Source organism: Oxyura jamaicensis, chromosome 3 (assembly GCF_011077185.1).
Source record: "Oxyura jamaicensis isolate SHBP4307 breed ruddy duck chromosome 3, BPBGC_Ojam_1.0, whole genome shotgun sequence".
In the NCBI taxonomy this organism is placed as follows: Eukaryota; Metazoa; Chordata; class Aves; order Anseriformes; family Anatidae; genus Oxyura; species Oxyura jamaicensis.
Window position 1 is genome coordinate 102918705 of NC_048895.1, and position 16248 is coordinate 102934952.

General features: G+C 40.3%; 1 protein-coding gene across 1 annotated transcript in view; it reads left to right on the forward strand.

Moving 5' to 3' along the window:
• Positions 1-16248, forward strand: part of TAF1B (TATA-box binding protein associated factor, RNA polymerase I subunit B) — a 50811-nt gene that overhangs the window by 12780 nt on the left and 21783 nt on the right. Inside the window, exon 8 of the mRNA XM_035322414.1 lies at positions 2645-2744. Within this exon, the coding sequence (XP_035178305.1) occupies positions 2645-2744 (100 nt within the window). The remainder of the gene's footprint in view (positions 1-2644; positions 2745-16248) is intronic.

Genomic DNA, 16248 nt, shown 5'->3' on the forward strand with positions numbered 1-16248 from the left:
CTGACATTTTTTGGAGCCGCCTGTGAGCCTTAGTTTGTTAGAAGACAGGAAACACACGCACAGCTTTTCTTGCAGTAGAGTTTCTTTTTCTTGCAGCTAAGTTTCTCTTTGCCTGTTGTGAGTTAAATTTGTAGAAGAGGGTGATAAGCAACAGGAGCACGTGGCCAGGCCAGGAGGAGGGAATTACAGCTGGTTACACTGAGCTTTTGGGTGGTCTCAGTCCATTCTGTGAAGCTATCCCTCCAGTTTCAGTGCTTCAACTCATTGCTGCTGATCTTGACTGAAGTGAGCAAGGAGCTGTCCTGCAAGCTGCCCATCAGATCCGGCAGGGTGGTAAGGACGGGCAGCTGGTGCTGGGTTTGATGATAGCCCCAGCAAACATGCAGACCAGCACACGTTTCCATTTGGGATGCAGAAATACTGTTTGCACGGGTTGTTTCTGCCAAAAAAATAGCAAAATGTACATCGCACCATTTGACATAGAAAGGATCCTGTGCTATGACCCTTACCTCGTTTAAGAGACCAATATGGAGAGCTTTAAAATAAAAGGTATTAGGCAGTGTGGTTGTTCAGATTGCTGTAGTTTTTCAGAATTCCTTATGAATGCTGGCTTTGTTCTAACCAAGACATAGCTTTGATTGAGAGGCGCTTTTCATTTTAATATTGCTTTACATTCATTTTTCTAATTAAATAGAGTATTCAGTTAACAATATTTTTTAAAGGATTTGACCATAACCTTTTCTCCCAGTAACTAGCCTTTAACTAGCATTTTAGTCAGCTTCCGCCGCACCTCGAGTACTGCGTTCAGTTTTGGGCCCGTCGCTACAAGAAGGACATGGAGGTGCTCGAGCGAGTCCAGAGAAGGGCTACGAAGCTGGTGAGGGGCCTGGAGAACAAGTCTTATGAGGAGCGGCTGAGGGAGCTGGGCTTGTTCAGCCTGGAGAAAAGGAGGCTCAGGGGTGACCTTATCGCTCTCTACAGGTACCTGAAAGGAGGCTGTAGCGAGGTGGGGGTTGGTCTGTTCTCCCATGTGCCTGGTGACAGGACGAGGGGGAACGGGCTTAAGTTGCGCCAGGGGAGTTTTAGGTTGGATCTTAGGAAGAACTTCTTTACCGAAAGGGTTGTTAGACATTGGAACGGGCTGCCCAGGGAAGTGGTGGAGTCACCATCCCTGGAGGTCTTTAAAAGACGTTTAGATGTAGAGCTTAGGGATATGGTTTAGTGGGGACTGTTAGTGTTAGGTCAGAGGTTGGACTTGATGATCTTGAGGTCTCTTCCAACCTAGAAATTCTGTAATTCTGTGATACCCCATGATGTGCAGCAAGTGGTGTTGGAGGTGCAGTACTGGCAAAGGAACGGTGAGTCTGTGCGCTGCAACAGGCTGAGAGCTGAATCATCGGCGAAGACATTGTTCTGCCTCATTCTTGTTTGTTGTTGTTGTGTATTTTTCTTCAGACGCATTTTGTTTGGCAGTGAGAGATTGCTGTGCTCTGCAGAACCTGGTCTGTCTGCCCGTGGGTTGGGTCTGACTAGGGCTGGAAGCCTTTAGGGACTGCCCCACGCCGGGAGCAGGAGCAAAGCCCAGCTTGGCAAGCACCAGAGGAGCCCACGAGGGGCTTGCAGAGTTTGTAGGCTAAGACATTGCTGGTCTGCCTCGCAAGATCAGGAGGATGTTGTGCAGAAGACACAGCAGGCAGGAGAGAAAATTGTTTTCAAATCTCTAATATTATTTAAAGAACAGGGCCTGCTCTGCTTGAAGTGCAAACTCATTCCAGTTTAAATTACTACTTGAACAGAATCGTTCTGGAGAGGAAGAGCCAGGAAGGCAGTTCTGAGTTGTCCTGTGGGAGACCACTAACAGGCATCAATCTGGCATGAGAATAGTGCCTGTTCCCCTGCGAAGATCCGTGCTTCTTCAGTGCTTGCTTTGCCTTGTGTAAAAGCCCACGGAGATGTTGGATAAGAGCAGGGGTTTTGTGTGCTGGTGGCTTTTTATTGTTGTTGTAAACCATTTACCAAAGCCAGCTTTTAAAGAAAGATGAATTATTTCAGTGCAAATTCTAAATAAATAGTTCTGTGTTTTATGAGTGTACAATACAATTTCTATTCCTACTAAAATAATACCTTTTCTTAATCAGACTACAGAAAGTAATTAACTGAGTTGCAATTCTGTGCACATGTGCGTAATTCTGCGACATCCCTCTTACCACGTTTTGTCACTCTAACCTCCTCCAGCAGGAAGTGTTTAACCTCCAGTTTGGAAAACTTACTTACAGCCTTCGAATTTTGAAAGAGAGCTTCCGTACCGCTCAAAGGAGGCTTAAAGCAGTTTCAAAAATGCAGTAGCTGAAGAATGTGCTGAACAAACCGTATGCAAGCGTGTTGATTGTAAGCTTATTGCCATAACATTGTCATTTGTCAGTCATATCTGAGCTTGAACTTAAAGGCCAGTTAAATGATTGAACTGGTTTTCATACAGTGGGGCGTTTAGGGGTGTGGGACTTCAGACAGAATTGCTTAGGCAGCATGAGACTGATGTTATTTCAAATCAGAAACTGATTTGTGGATTAATTTTAGAGTAAAAGTGCTTTTGTCACACTAAATACTATTTTGATTTGATCTTTTTTTTTTTTTTTTAATGCAGGTTTGTTGTTGAAGGTCACATTCCATATTTGAACGTTTATCAGGATTTTCCAGAGAAGATGAAATTATATGGCCTTGATCTTAAGATCTTTTGTGTCGAGGTAATTTTTCCCTTAAAATTATAGATTAAAAAACAAAACAAAACAAACCTAGTGCTTTTTTTTTTTTTTTTGTAAATGTACTAATAAATTAATTAAATCTATTCTCACATTGTAGAGTTCATGTTTCACATTTTTGTTGGAGACTGTGCAGAAAGCAGTGCAATCAGTGACTCTGAGTGCTTTAATCTTGAGCCACTCTTATTAGGCCGATTACCTAAGTTAAAACAAAATCAGTAAGTACTTGTGGAGAAAAAGGGATTCAGAACTACACTTGGAACATTCAGAAATAGGATTTGGCTTCATGTCTAAGGGCAATGTAATATCGTATCTCTTAAACTTATTTGTGTAAAATTACAAGAATTACTTTTGCTCAGTATTGTTTAGATACCATCTTCTGTTCTGTTTCTTGCTGTACTGGTTGAACTATATTAAACCTAAAATCTGCATGAGGGGATTACTGACCTTGGGGAGGCTGCAAAGCGATAGACAGTCCTGAGTAAAATGCAAATTGTATCTTATTTAGGATTATTATGTATTCTGCTGATGGTTACCCACTGGTATTTGTGTTCCAGGGGAAAAGAAAAAAGAAAGTTAATTACGGATTTTTGAGGTGTGCAAATAAAAGCTTAGCTTTCAAACACAGAAAGCAGCAATTCTGCTGACAGGAAAAGGTAGGTTTTCATCTGCTGGAAGGTGTTTGTAGCCAAGGTCCTCACTGATTCTGCTGCAAGTAATGTTGCTGTTCTCCAGCATGTAGCTTTATTCAACAGGTCACAAGTTGTTCAGAAGCTAATCCATAGATTCCTTCTCTTAGACCTTTCCATAATAGAAAAGATTCTTCAGATTCAATTGTGGTTGTAAACTTTTTTTTTAACTCCTACTTCTCAGTCTCTCTCTCTTTGTCTCCGTCCTTTAGAGATGTTACATAACCTCTCAAGATGGTTACATAGAACTTTGTTTTTTATTTAGTCAGGCCAAAGTACAAACAAACAAAAGTCCTGATCCTACAAAATACAGGAAAAATGCTCATACAAATTGCGACTCTAGAACTTGTCCTACATCTTAGAGTGGGAGATCTGATGTACAGAGAGAAGATGACAATTGCCCTTCAAAGATCTACTGTTTATTTTGGGGATGGAGCTGTTTCTGGCCTGGAGTACCTGATGCCAGTCCTGAAGCTGATTTCCTCAGTCCCTGTTAGCCTGCTTTCTCCCAGAACTGTAGGTGTGCATTATTCTGCTGTCCCTCCATAGCGCGCCTCCATCCCTGCATGTATAATGGCTTCACGTGGAGCTGGAAGTCACAACTTGAGACCCACAAGCTGGTAAATTTAGTCTAATTTCCCCTTTTATATAAAAGGGAGTATAGCCACTACACCCTCTGTTTTAAATAAGCATAGCGTATAAATACTTCAATTTTTTCACAAACTAGGAGAAAAAAAACTTCATTTGAATTTTGACTTAAAGATTCATCCTGAGTGATGTTATCTAGTGTAATGTTCTGTTTAGCTTACAGTAAATTACATCTGATTTAAAAGCTGAATTGCTGGCCTGTGCTTGACACAGAAAATCTTACTTGTCTCTGATACTGATACTTGCTTTCCCCCCTGCCCCTGACCAAAGTGTGAGTGGAAATGCATACTGATCATCTCTTAACCTTTGCTTTCTTTAAGAGGCATGAATTCTCTAAGCTTGATATCGTGCAGTTTGTTTTCCAGCTACTTTAATGTTGCAGTGGATTTCTCTTTCTAGGAATATCTGCTCCCTACTCTACCTTAAATGCTCCTTTAGTAACACATCCACGTGTTTGTTTAGTTTTAGCATTTTTGACTATATCGCTGAGCTAGGAATTGCAAAAACAAACAAAGCCAACAGTAACAAACCAAACAAAACCAACAACCTTCAATCGGTTCCCTACATCTCACATTTCAGAACTGATCCTGCTGCTCGTTGCAGCACTGAGATCACCAGTAGCTTACTGCATCCAGTTTTACCATCTGAGTTTTGAGACATTCAAGAGACAAGGTGATTGTCCCGGAGCAGTAAGTCGGATTGTGTAATACGCCGTTCTGCAAACACAGCCTGCATTCTTTTCTCCTTGGTGTTCTGTATATAATATTCTATAGGCAATTATCTTCAAAAAACTTTTTATCAGATTGTGATCATTACTAACCAGGCAAGTCAAGGTGCTTTAATGTCATTATTTGTTTGGCTTCAAGTCTGCTGAATGTAAACTGCAGACATTTAAAAAAATCTAGACATCAGCCAAGACTATTCATTATGTCCTTTTATTCTCTTTTAACCAATTTTTACTGTGTTTGTGTCCTGTGCTGACTTGATGCAACACAAATTTTAATCAAGAATAAAGTCTTACCAAGTATCATTTTATCAGTTGAGTGCAGATGAATCCGAACTCGATAAGGCTCACCTTACATACAGACAGTCTCAGTGGCTTAGAAAGCTTTTTTCAGTCACAATTCCCCAGATACCCAAAATACACTGAACTTATACAAGGTTGTTATCGTAGCTTTAGAAAAAAATAAATGCAACAAATACTACGAGGTGAGTCACATCTACTTTCTATCTGTGTAGTGGTGTGTGTGTGTACACAAAACATTTTTTTAACCTCAGGTCATTCAGTATTATTATTTTGTATGCATGGAACGTGACTAGTCTCAGGCTTTCCAGCTGGTGGATTTCAGTGCTGTGGAGTCTCTATACAGGCACAGAGTCTCTATCACTGCTGACTTTCTGCTGTCCTGCTCTCAATCTAGCAGTTGGAGACGATTAAAGGATGCAGCATCTGTCATACAAGGAGAGGCTGAGGGAGCTGGGGTTTTTGTCCCTGAGAAGAGAAGGCTCAGGGGTGTATAGCTGAATGTGTAAACACCTGATTGGAAGGAGTGGGGATGGAGTCAGACTCTTCTCTGTGGTGCCCAGTGAAAAGACAAGACTCAGTGGGCATTATTTGAAATGGAACTTCCATTTAAACATAAGATTTATATTTTTTTTAGTGTAGGGGTGACTGAATACCGGACCAGGCTGCCCAAAACCATTGTGGAGCCTGCATCTTTGGAGATGCTCAAAACCTGACTGGACACGGTTCTGAGCAAGCTTCTGTAGTTGGCCTGGCCTTGAGCAGTGGCATTGAACTTGATCATCTCCAGAGGTCCCTTCTAACCTCCAGCATGCCGTGGTTCTGGTGGTACAGTTTGCCTTGGGGTGGCAGAAAAGCCCTTCGTGAGCTAGTAATGGAACAGCTAATGAGAAGGGCATCGTTTGTCATTCTGTCGAAACTGAGCTTTATTTAAAATACCTGCTACAAAGGTTACTGTTTCAGTGTGCCTGTGTGCAGGACTCTGGGTGTAATTGCCTCCTTTAAAAAAAAAAAAAAAAAAAAGAGAGAGAGAAAAGGAGGCTCTGCCTCTCCATACCTCCGTATCATTCATTATGATGCATAACTGTTAGATAGATGTGCCAGGTCTAGCTGGAGATAAGTACTGCCTCCTAAGTATTTTAAGATAACAGTACTTCATTGAAGAGCTTTGTGTATTTGAAGCTTTGTGTAAAATGGGAAATGAGTTGTTTATCCATACTCCGTATATGTGCATCTTTCCTATGCTTGCCTTTGTATGCCTTCACTTGATTAGACATCCTATTTACCCCTTCCTCTATTAAAATCATGTGTAAGGAGTTAGCATCTGATAAATGGGTTTTGCCTAAATGCCATGATCAGAGGGTTCATGGGGCTAACAGCAGCAGTAGCAGGAAGCTCCTGCTTAGTTCTTAATTAACAAATTCTGAGTTCCCAAAACAATAAAAGAAAAGCTAATCTTTATCTTATGCTGCAAAACTGCATTTTGGTAAAGCAGAGTCCATGTGCTCTTATCCCTGTGATAAAAACTTTCTTATGCATCAAGAAAGAATACAATACTTACGGTTTTTGTTGTGGTTGTTTTTTCTCTGCAGGAGATCAAGGTTTTTTCTTCCTATTTACAATTTGTTTCACTACACTAAATTGCTGCAGATCTTAAGGCATATGCCAATAATTAACACCTCTTTGATGAGCAGTCATCTTTTCTCTTTTAGGTAGATACCCTCTTTGTTTCCTTCTTATTACAGAGAATATCTGTTTGTTTAAAAGCCTGCTGGTGTAAGACTTAGAGCTGGTTTGTAAATTAGCAGTAGTATGTCTGAAGTTGTACAGCTAATTTGATTTCAGATTGTTATTGATAGGATCTGTCCTCCAGTGCATCTCCACACACATTCCTTCTTCCATTTCTGCTTGGAGTAGGGATACGTCCCGGAGATACACGCCCTCTATTTTGCTTTTAGGAGCTGAATCTGTACCCTCACATAAAACTGATCACAAGCATCTGTTTTCTCTTGAGCTAGCAACAGCTTGTCCTTGCCGGAGGTCTGTTTTTCCTTACATTTCTGACTCAGGGTCTGTATACCATATTAACTTTTGTGTAATCCCTCTGCTTGTGCCTTAAAGGTACTTCTGCTTTGCTGTCTCAAGCTTACCTTTAGCTTTCATTTGTAAAAATCATTAGTCTTTGGCGTATTTTACTCTTAATGCCTTGTAGATCTCGTGCATGCGTGTGTCCAGAAATAATTCTTGGTTTTGATTCTCGTGTTCTTGACGCACACACAAACCTATAGGTAAGCAGGTCACTCCCATGGCTGTTGGGCAACTCAATTTACCAAAGTATTGGAGATAACAAACACGTCATTTTGGAGTATGTGCTGTGTGGAACAGGATAGGTGTAGTCTCATAAATATCTTTCAGATCCTGTTGTTCCGAAGAGCTCCTGGAATGGTCTTCGTTGTAGATGCGCAAGTAGCTGGACTTGGCGAGGGGCCAGACGCGTGACCTCAGTGAGGTTCCCTGCCTTCAGTCTCTCCGCCACCATTATAACAACTCCTTTCTTCCTAACCCTAGTAAGAAAAACTTTCTTTTTTTCTTTTTTCTGAGGGGTGGGGTGCTAGGAGAAAATTGATCTCAGAGGGTGTTTGTTGAGTTCTGCTCAGAGTTGCCCACCAACCTGCCCTTGAAGATGGAAGGAACAGGCGGTTACCTCATTCCTCTTTCTACCAGTTCTGCCCTGGAGTGTGGTGATGGAATGGCTTTCCCGTAAAGGCCTTTCTCTTCCCGGCCCCCGAGACTGAGGTAGCTGCACAATTCTGTCTGCTGGAGACCTTTCCTGAGAGGGCCATGGAATACCGGCCCTATTTCCAGGGTTGTGTTGGTACACCTTGTAGTCTAGGAACCTCTGTCTTTAAATTAGTTCCTTTTTTTGATTTACGATTTAATTTTGTTCTTATGTCTTCTTTTTTTTTAAATGATTCTCTGAGTATTGTTGCCTGATATGATAAATTTATTTAGGCAGTTTTGACCTTGTAACACATGAACATAAATACCCAGGCTGTTTTTTGGTTGTCTTAGTATGCATTATACATTACACATCCTACCACCAATTTGGCTTTATTAACAGAGGCACAATTTAAGTGAATTATAGAGAGCAAAAAGCTTGCTACTTCCATCCCTTATTGTTTTGATCAGTAGATAACTCTCTTTATGGTAATCTTCAGGCCCCCATGATACAGAAATTCTTTCTGAACTCCTAGGTGAGAGGAATGTTAGCATCTTCCTTATCTTTGCCTATGCAAAATTTGTGAATGCGTCCTGGTAAAGTGGCAGCAATACATGGTGTTTGTCAGAAAATAGCAGTGGACAAGGGGAGAATCAGCACAAAACTCATGGGATTTTCTCCCACCTTTACCATTGCTTCCTATATTATACTGAATTGATATGACTTACTCTGCCTGTGCCAGCTTTTTTCCTTTTTTATATATATATTTAATTTCAGTAAGTGTTTTTCTTCATTTGTATGGTGTTTTTCTATATTTGTATAGTTTCGTCTTTCATTTTTCCTTTCTTATTTGCCAGCCTCGCTGAAAGGCCTTTTGTTGTCTCTTTCTTCTCCCTGATATCTTCTTTCTTTCGTGGTTAACAGCTCATCATTCAACATTAAATGATGTCTGTTTTTGTCTGTGTCATTAGACCGGTAATTCTGGGCAGTTCTCCATTGTGTTCAGTTCAATAAAAATTTTAATTCATACTCCATTATCATCTGATGTTGGCTTTGATAGGAAAAGGAGTTTGAAAAGCAATACATATATTTGGTGCCCTAAGAAAAGGTGTAACTCATCCAGGGCCTTCCTTTTCCTTAAGGTAACCTGTGTGTGAGTAGGTACCATAGTGTATTTCTCAAGTGCGATGGAAAACTCTTCTCAGAATGTGCTTCTTTAGTGCAGAGCATTTTATTCTGTGTGATGCTTTGGATTTTTTAATTACTTTTTATTTTTTTTTGGAGTTGAAGGACTATATACCTTGCACGCATGCATGCACACACACCCTCTCTGATTATTACATTCTTCCTCTTTTATTTAGCAGTGAAAGGCTTGCTTTAAACATTGGCAGATGATCTCTACACTGTCTAGAAACTCTTAATTCTTTTTTTTTTTTTTCTCTTGTAGTATTCTATAGTTCGTATTTTCTTTTTGTTCTTCTGTTTCTCTTTACCTTTTCCCCCCATAATTTTACTCTTAGCAGAACTTTGGTATCCATACGTCACTAATTCTTCTGCCCCCCATCTTTTTATGTCAGCTTCAATCAAATCTCACTTCTCCTGAGGATTTTAGAGATTTCTGAGATTAATTTGCCAAGATTTTCTGTGTTATTAAGGATAATTTTTATTGCTCACTAGTTCTGCACATTTTTTTTTCCAGTGGAGCAGCTATTTTTGAGTTTGGAGTACCATAATGAGTCCTCCATTGAGGTCTTGTGTGTGAATGTGTTTGTCTGTTTGTTTGTGGTGTTGGTGGTGTTTGATTTTGGCCTCTTTGTATCTGTGAGCTATTCCAGAAAGAAGAAAAATGTCTTTTCACATCAGCAGCTCCTGTGGATTCAATCGGCTCTCTCCTCTTATGACCTTACGAAAGTTGCTTGACTGACAAGATATTTTTAGCTTCCATTTTTCCCATTGTCATTGTACTATTTTCTTCAGGATCCATGCCAAGCTAATAATTCTAGAGTTCCTGAATCTCCCCTTTTACATTTTTTTTAAATACTAATGCTGAGAGTCCTTTGATCTTTAGAATTTCTTAGGATTATTTAAAAACCAGCATTTGTGTTTCAGAGAGCGCCTTAGTTATTTCCTTGAAGCTTCTTGTGTGTAAATTTTCTGATCCTATCCTTTGAGAAGCTCTTAATTTTATCAGATACTGCTGTGCTTTTCTGCAGACATAAATTTTCTCTTCCTTACATATCATTTGAACGAGATGGATTGATGTTCTTCTTCCAGTTACAGAACAAGCTTGCTTTTTTCTTCCTATTTGTTTCATGACTTACCTGTGGCATTGCAATTAAAGGTTCTTTTGTTGTTGTTTTGTACTTCCCTTGCTGCTTAGCTGCCTTTGCCTTTTGTTTCATTGCAGAGCAGCTATGGAGCCGTTCTCTGCCTCTCTTATCCAGGGGATTGTCCCTGAGTACTGCACAGTCAGTTCTGCCCAGTTATGGTCCTCTGGTTGTATTCTGCCTTTATCCCGTTATCCCAAAATAAAAAGCAGGAACTGTCTAGGAGCATTAGTGACTGACCAAGATGGTATTTTGAGAGGTCTAAAGCACCTGCTTTTATGTCTGGGAGCCAGGGATTTTTTTGTATCCTTTGCTATCCTACTTGAGAACAAGGTTTAAATTTAGGATTTATATCCCTCTGCTACCCAAGGCTGGACCCCTTCTCTTCCAGGTTCATGGTGATCCTATAACAGTAATCCTTTTTGTTACAGCGTGGTTAAATGTTGCTGAGCTTTACCAGGGCAGCAGATGTTAAACCAAAGTTGGTTGAACCTCAGATTTTGCCCCCGTTTCTAATTCTTGTGGTTATAGGCAGTTACACTTGGAGTACAGTTATTAATGCTTGTGAACCATAAACATTTTTTTGCCTTGTCACCATCTAATAACTTAGTTGCATAGTAAGGACTGGCTTAAATTAAATAGGGATGTGCCACAAAAATGTGTTTGAATCAACTCAGCGTTGTTCAAGCATAGTAAAAGCAGTTTTGTTTTGTAAATTTAACTGGCAAGTTTAAGAAGTTTAAGACTCCTCCTGGTTTTGATTTCCTTGTGAATGTTGGGGGCAGAAGAATTGTCAGGTAGCCTGGAGGAAAATATAGTATCAGAGGATTTCTCATGGATAAAGAAAAGAAGATTGCTCAATATTTTCAAGATTACCTGTTGTATACAACCAAAACCAGGACTTGGCTATAGTCTTCAGGTTTCAAGCATAATGGCTCAATTTTGGAGGTAATTTGACGTTCAGTCCTCATTCATTTCTAATCATCTCTGCCAGCTCACTCCAAAGTGTGTGAGGTTATGTAATATATGCTCTTAGGGCTGCTTGAACAATACAGGTATGTTCTGATCAGAAATAGTGTCAGTATTACAGTTTCTTGAAAACGAGTCTTTGGTTTTGCAGTACTGAGTAACACATGATACATAAGTAATAATGATTATCTAAGTATGTTGCTTGGCTTATTAATGATGGAAACACTTGTTTGCATTTTATTGTTAGTTACTTTGAGTTCCTTTTGTTTCCTTTTATGCAACTGGGAGCATATCCCATTGATAAAATGTGTTACTGGGTTTGAAATGCCTGAACCTAGACAGGTAGGACCTAGATACTTGAGGAGGTTGCACAGAGTCAAGAAGAGGGACTGTTCCTAGAGTATTGATGCCTCTCTCCTCGCCTTCACTCAGCTCTTCTCCTTCAGGGCTGGGCAAGCTCATGGAGCTGGAGTGCTGCTCTCATTCACGTACGTAGGTCTTCCCACTTGCACCGAGAACAAAGCTTACGTTATTTTTCATTGTTCTTTTGAATACTGGAAGAAAATGCGTACCTCCCCACCTAACAAAAGGGATGGGCAGTGTTGCCAGGCAGGAAGGAGAGAGGGCTGTGCTCAAGCCCAAGGTGCACGGGGCAAAGCCCGATGTCTGCGGGGCTGCTGTTAGTTGGGATGGCTGCAGAGCTGGCTGCTCGGACCTGCCCATCTTGGTGCTTAGAGCCAGGGGCTAGATATTCTGGGTAAACTCTGTAGCGGTGGCGTGAGCTTATATGAATATATGGAGTCATAATATTGGCCACTGAAGATCCTTAGAAATCTTATGGCGATTGTTTTTCATGGTACTAAAACTATGGGTATTCATCCTGGTCTTCAGGCTAATTCCTCCTTTAGGTTTGCTTGAGTTGTTCGTTGGGTTGTACCCTAAGCTGGATGCAATATGGCTGAGTGCGTTACTGTAGCAAATGATATTTCATGCTTTGGGATTGTTTTATATCAAAGATGCTATTTCTGGATCTATAATTTCATCATCTTAAAAGCAGAAGGATTAGCATTTGCTTCATTACAGAGTTTGGGTATGTTAATAGAAGTTTATAAACTTGACAGTGTTTCTTAAGTGCTCGTGTTTCTTTAGTTGTGGGTGTGGATTTAGTCTCCTAATTATAGTACTCTTCTAGGAGGGGCAGAAGAAGTGAATCACTGTTTTAGGGCTTTATGTTTTTTGTCCCACCGTCTAAGGAGGAGTGAAATTCCTCTGTTTTCTGAGCATTGCATGAGGTCACTCTACTGAAGTTCTTGTGAAGAAAGGATTTATACCGTGGGTTTGGTATTGCTAATTTGATTTGGTGACAGCCATGTTCATTCCCTAAATTGACATTACCATTCCGAAATTAATCTATTAAATGAGCATGCTGGTAAGTTTCAGCTGATTTCTATTCTGAAGGTGGTTTTTAAAATAAAATGGTCTGCTGACCATTGTTTGTGAGTAAACCATGTAGAAGTAAGTTGCCTGTCATTGATGCACATAGCCACTACCTACACTTGAAGTAATTCTTAAAGAATGATAACTCTAAATAAAAAATCCAAGTATAAGCGAAAGCATACATACAGGATCCTTTGTCTTCATCCTTTTATTCCTTCTTGTTTTTCACTTTTGTTCTCTTCTCCTTGATAAAATTCTTAATGTTCTGTTATGAAAGCTTTGAATGTCTTGAAAAAAACACTACCCTCTTGACCAGATTTCTTGCAAGAAACTTGCTCTCTTCTTCATCGACTGAAATACGTAACCTCTCAGCTCCAGTGATGAGAATATAGATGGAGGAAATATGGCTTTAAATTTCTCAGATTTTCATCCTGCCCAACAGATGACTAAAATATTTTCTGTTTGGAAAAGAGGAGTAAGTAAAGACATTGAGTGGGAAGGAGAAGAACTTGAAAACGGATACAATGCAGGCTTTGTTGTTTTGTTTTGTTTTTTTTGTGTGTGGCATCATTACAGTGGGTAAGCATTACACTAGGTGAGCACTGCACTTTAGTTTTCGGTATTATTTTAAAAAGATTATAATTCATTGACCCATGAGCTGCTGTTAAAATATACAGATACGCTTTTTTTCCACCAGTGTCGTCTTTGTGTCTGAGTACACCCACTAGGTGTAAGTCAATCAACAGATAAGCCCATGCTATTAAGTTTGTTAAATAGGAGGTGATTTTTTTTTTTAAGTAGAAAATTTGTCATGTTCCCTGAAAGCTAGTATTATCAATGCTGTTATATTCATGTACCAGCCTTAATTTAAATATCTGCATGATGTTATTTATGCAGGTTTCTATAATCCCTTCCTGAACCTTTTTCAAACATGCTGCTGTTGTAGCTACGTTAGAATTACTTTCGAACAGCTCCTGATTTCCAAAAAGGAACAGAGAACAGAACTTTGTCCATGTATAAATCCATCAGGCACCCATACTTAACAAATCCATGGAATTCTGTTTGTGTTGTTTGTTTTTGTTTGTTTGTTTGCTTGCCCTCTCTAAAAGGTACGCAGAGTGACAAGGACAATCAAATATCTGGACAGGTTTCCTACAAGAAACAATTAAACATATCTATTTATCTTTCGAGCTAAAGAAGAGTTGACTAAGAGGAAGCTGTGATGATAGTTTACTTTCTTTAGGAGGCAAATGTTCGATGTCTCTTCCAGTACAAGAATTGGGAGGTGTCAGATGAAGCTTGCTAGCCTGTTGGTTCATCATCCGACAGCAGGAAGTACTTCGTGTGTCTTGTGGGCAATCTGTGGAACTTCTTGCCATCGGTTGGTCTGGGTGTTAAAGGGGGTCAGGTAGTGACTGGACAGAGGCCACACGCACAAAAAAAATGGCATATGGAACTAAAAAGTGCAGAGATCTCACTGCTGTCTCAGCCACAAACTGTGCAAAGCTAGACAAGTATTTGGGAAAGTGTCATAGTGTCTTGCTTCGTTCCTAAATTCCTCCCTACTCATCTCTCTTGCTTGCTGCTGGATGCAAGGCTAAAAAGATCTTTTGGGCTTGATGAGGAACAGCCAACTTTGTTGTTGTTGTTCTGGGATTTCAGTTAGGCTTTCAGTTCGTGGGTTTTGTGTTCTGGAGAGACTTTTTTTAAGATGGTGAAACTTCAATTTTCATTGACTAGGTGTCTCAGCAACTTTTCTTCTAAATCATAGTTCAAGCCTTTAAGTTAGGGGAACTTAATGCTCATCTTTAAAGTTTCAGATTGAGAAATCTGGGTTTGGTTCTACTCAACTAAAACTATGTTGAGGAATGATTAAATGGTAAAAATATGCAAAATCCTATTTTAAAAGGGATATGGCTAACCTATGGCAAAGAACCCTCAGCAAGGAAAACCTTACAGTTTTATTGAGCAAAAGCTTTGCTTTTTGAAACAAGCTTTTGCATGCATTTATTTTGTGATTATGTTCGTTTTGGTGGAGTAACTAAAGGAGTTGATAACTTAAATACAGTGCTTGGAATATAAGATTTCTTATTGATGAGTAGGATTGACAGTCCCCATGCTAGAAGGAAGGAACACTTGCAAGAAGTCTGGCCTAGAAGTGTGCCAAGAGAAGAAATGTGAAAAGCCAAGTAAGAGTAAATACTGAGTCGTGTGGGAGACAGCAAGTTAGGGATTTTTTCACTTTGGTAAAGTGATAGTTCTAAACAGCCTTTGGTTCTTTTCTTTTTGGCCCTAAATACAAGCATAGTTCTTGCATTTGTGAATATGTTAATACTGTCTTCTTTTTGTATCTTTGAATTCATAGAATGTCCTGAGTTGGAAAGGTCCCACAAGGATCATCAAGCCCAACTCCTGGCTCCATGCAGGACCACCCCAAAATCAGACCATGTGTCTGAGAGCGTTGTCCAAATGCCTCTTGAACTCCAGCAGGCTCGGTGCTGTGCCCACTGCCCTGGGGAGCCTGTCCCTGTGCCCAAGTGTGACTAAGGTTTTAAGGTTAAACGTACAGAATTTAGGAATTACTGGAATGAATTTGCTTGTAGCTGAGACCGATGTCTTAGTGTGCAAGGGTGTAGTCGCTAATCATTTAATCTCTTATTGTTTCTACCAGATAGCGTCGCAGTTTAATATGCGGAAGGTAATGAGCTGCTCGGTATATCTTTTTCCTTTTCTTCATCCAACGTGGGAGTCAGGGCTTGCTTTAGTACACACCACGTTGAGCCAGCACAGTTGCAGAACATGGGCTTCTTTTTCTCCTCCCGATGCCCATCACGCGGCAGTGGCGGCTGCTCCGTTCAGGCTGGGCTGGGAGAAATGGAGCGCTGCTGCTCCCTGACAGCTGGGAAACTGGGACAAAGAGACTTGCCCGAAGCAACAGGGTGGGTTTGTGGTACTGTCATGAGTAAACCTGAAGATTTCCTAAATACTGTAAAGTTGTCACCTTATTTCTTCTTTTTTTTTTTTTTCCATGCTGCCTTTTCAAAAGGGTCCTGTATCACTTCATAATCTGATCCTGGCGGATGCCCACATCTCCGAGTCATCGTGCATCTTAGGGGAAACCTCTGCCCCTGGGACTGTCTCACAGCCCAGGTTTTGGTGGGTTGTGTATTTGTAGTTTAGTTTGGGTCTGATTCAGGCTGTTAATTGCTGACAAAATCGATGAATTGACTCACGAATACGGGTCAAAGCGTTGGTTCGGTTTTCTGGCAGAGCATTCAGACTGCAATGCCAACAGCTTTCTGCTTCCCTGGGAAGTGATCTACCAAGCTTGCTTGTATCTGGGTTCCTCTATTTATTTAGGTCCTTTCATAAAATCACATTTTGTCTGGGTGTAAGGTTTGTGAAGATCTCTCTTCTCCTGATTAAAATTTGAATGAGCCTAATTGCCCTGCAACTTTCTTGTTTTAGTGGTAACTCTGTAAAGAATTCAAATGAACACAGCAGCCAGTCGTTCTTGTTTATTTTAAAAATCTTCTGGGAGGTATAAAATTCCAGCCATACAAATTCTGCTAATCAGTAATGCTGCTTTTACCTTCCAAAACAAGCAGCAATTCCTGCTTTGGTCTGCCAGGGTTTTGTGATACCTTGTAATCTTAAATTGGCTGGGGGGGGGGGG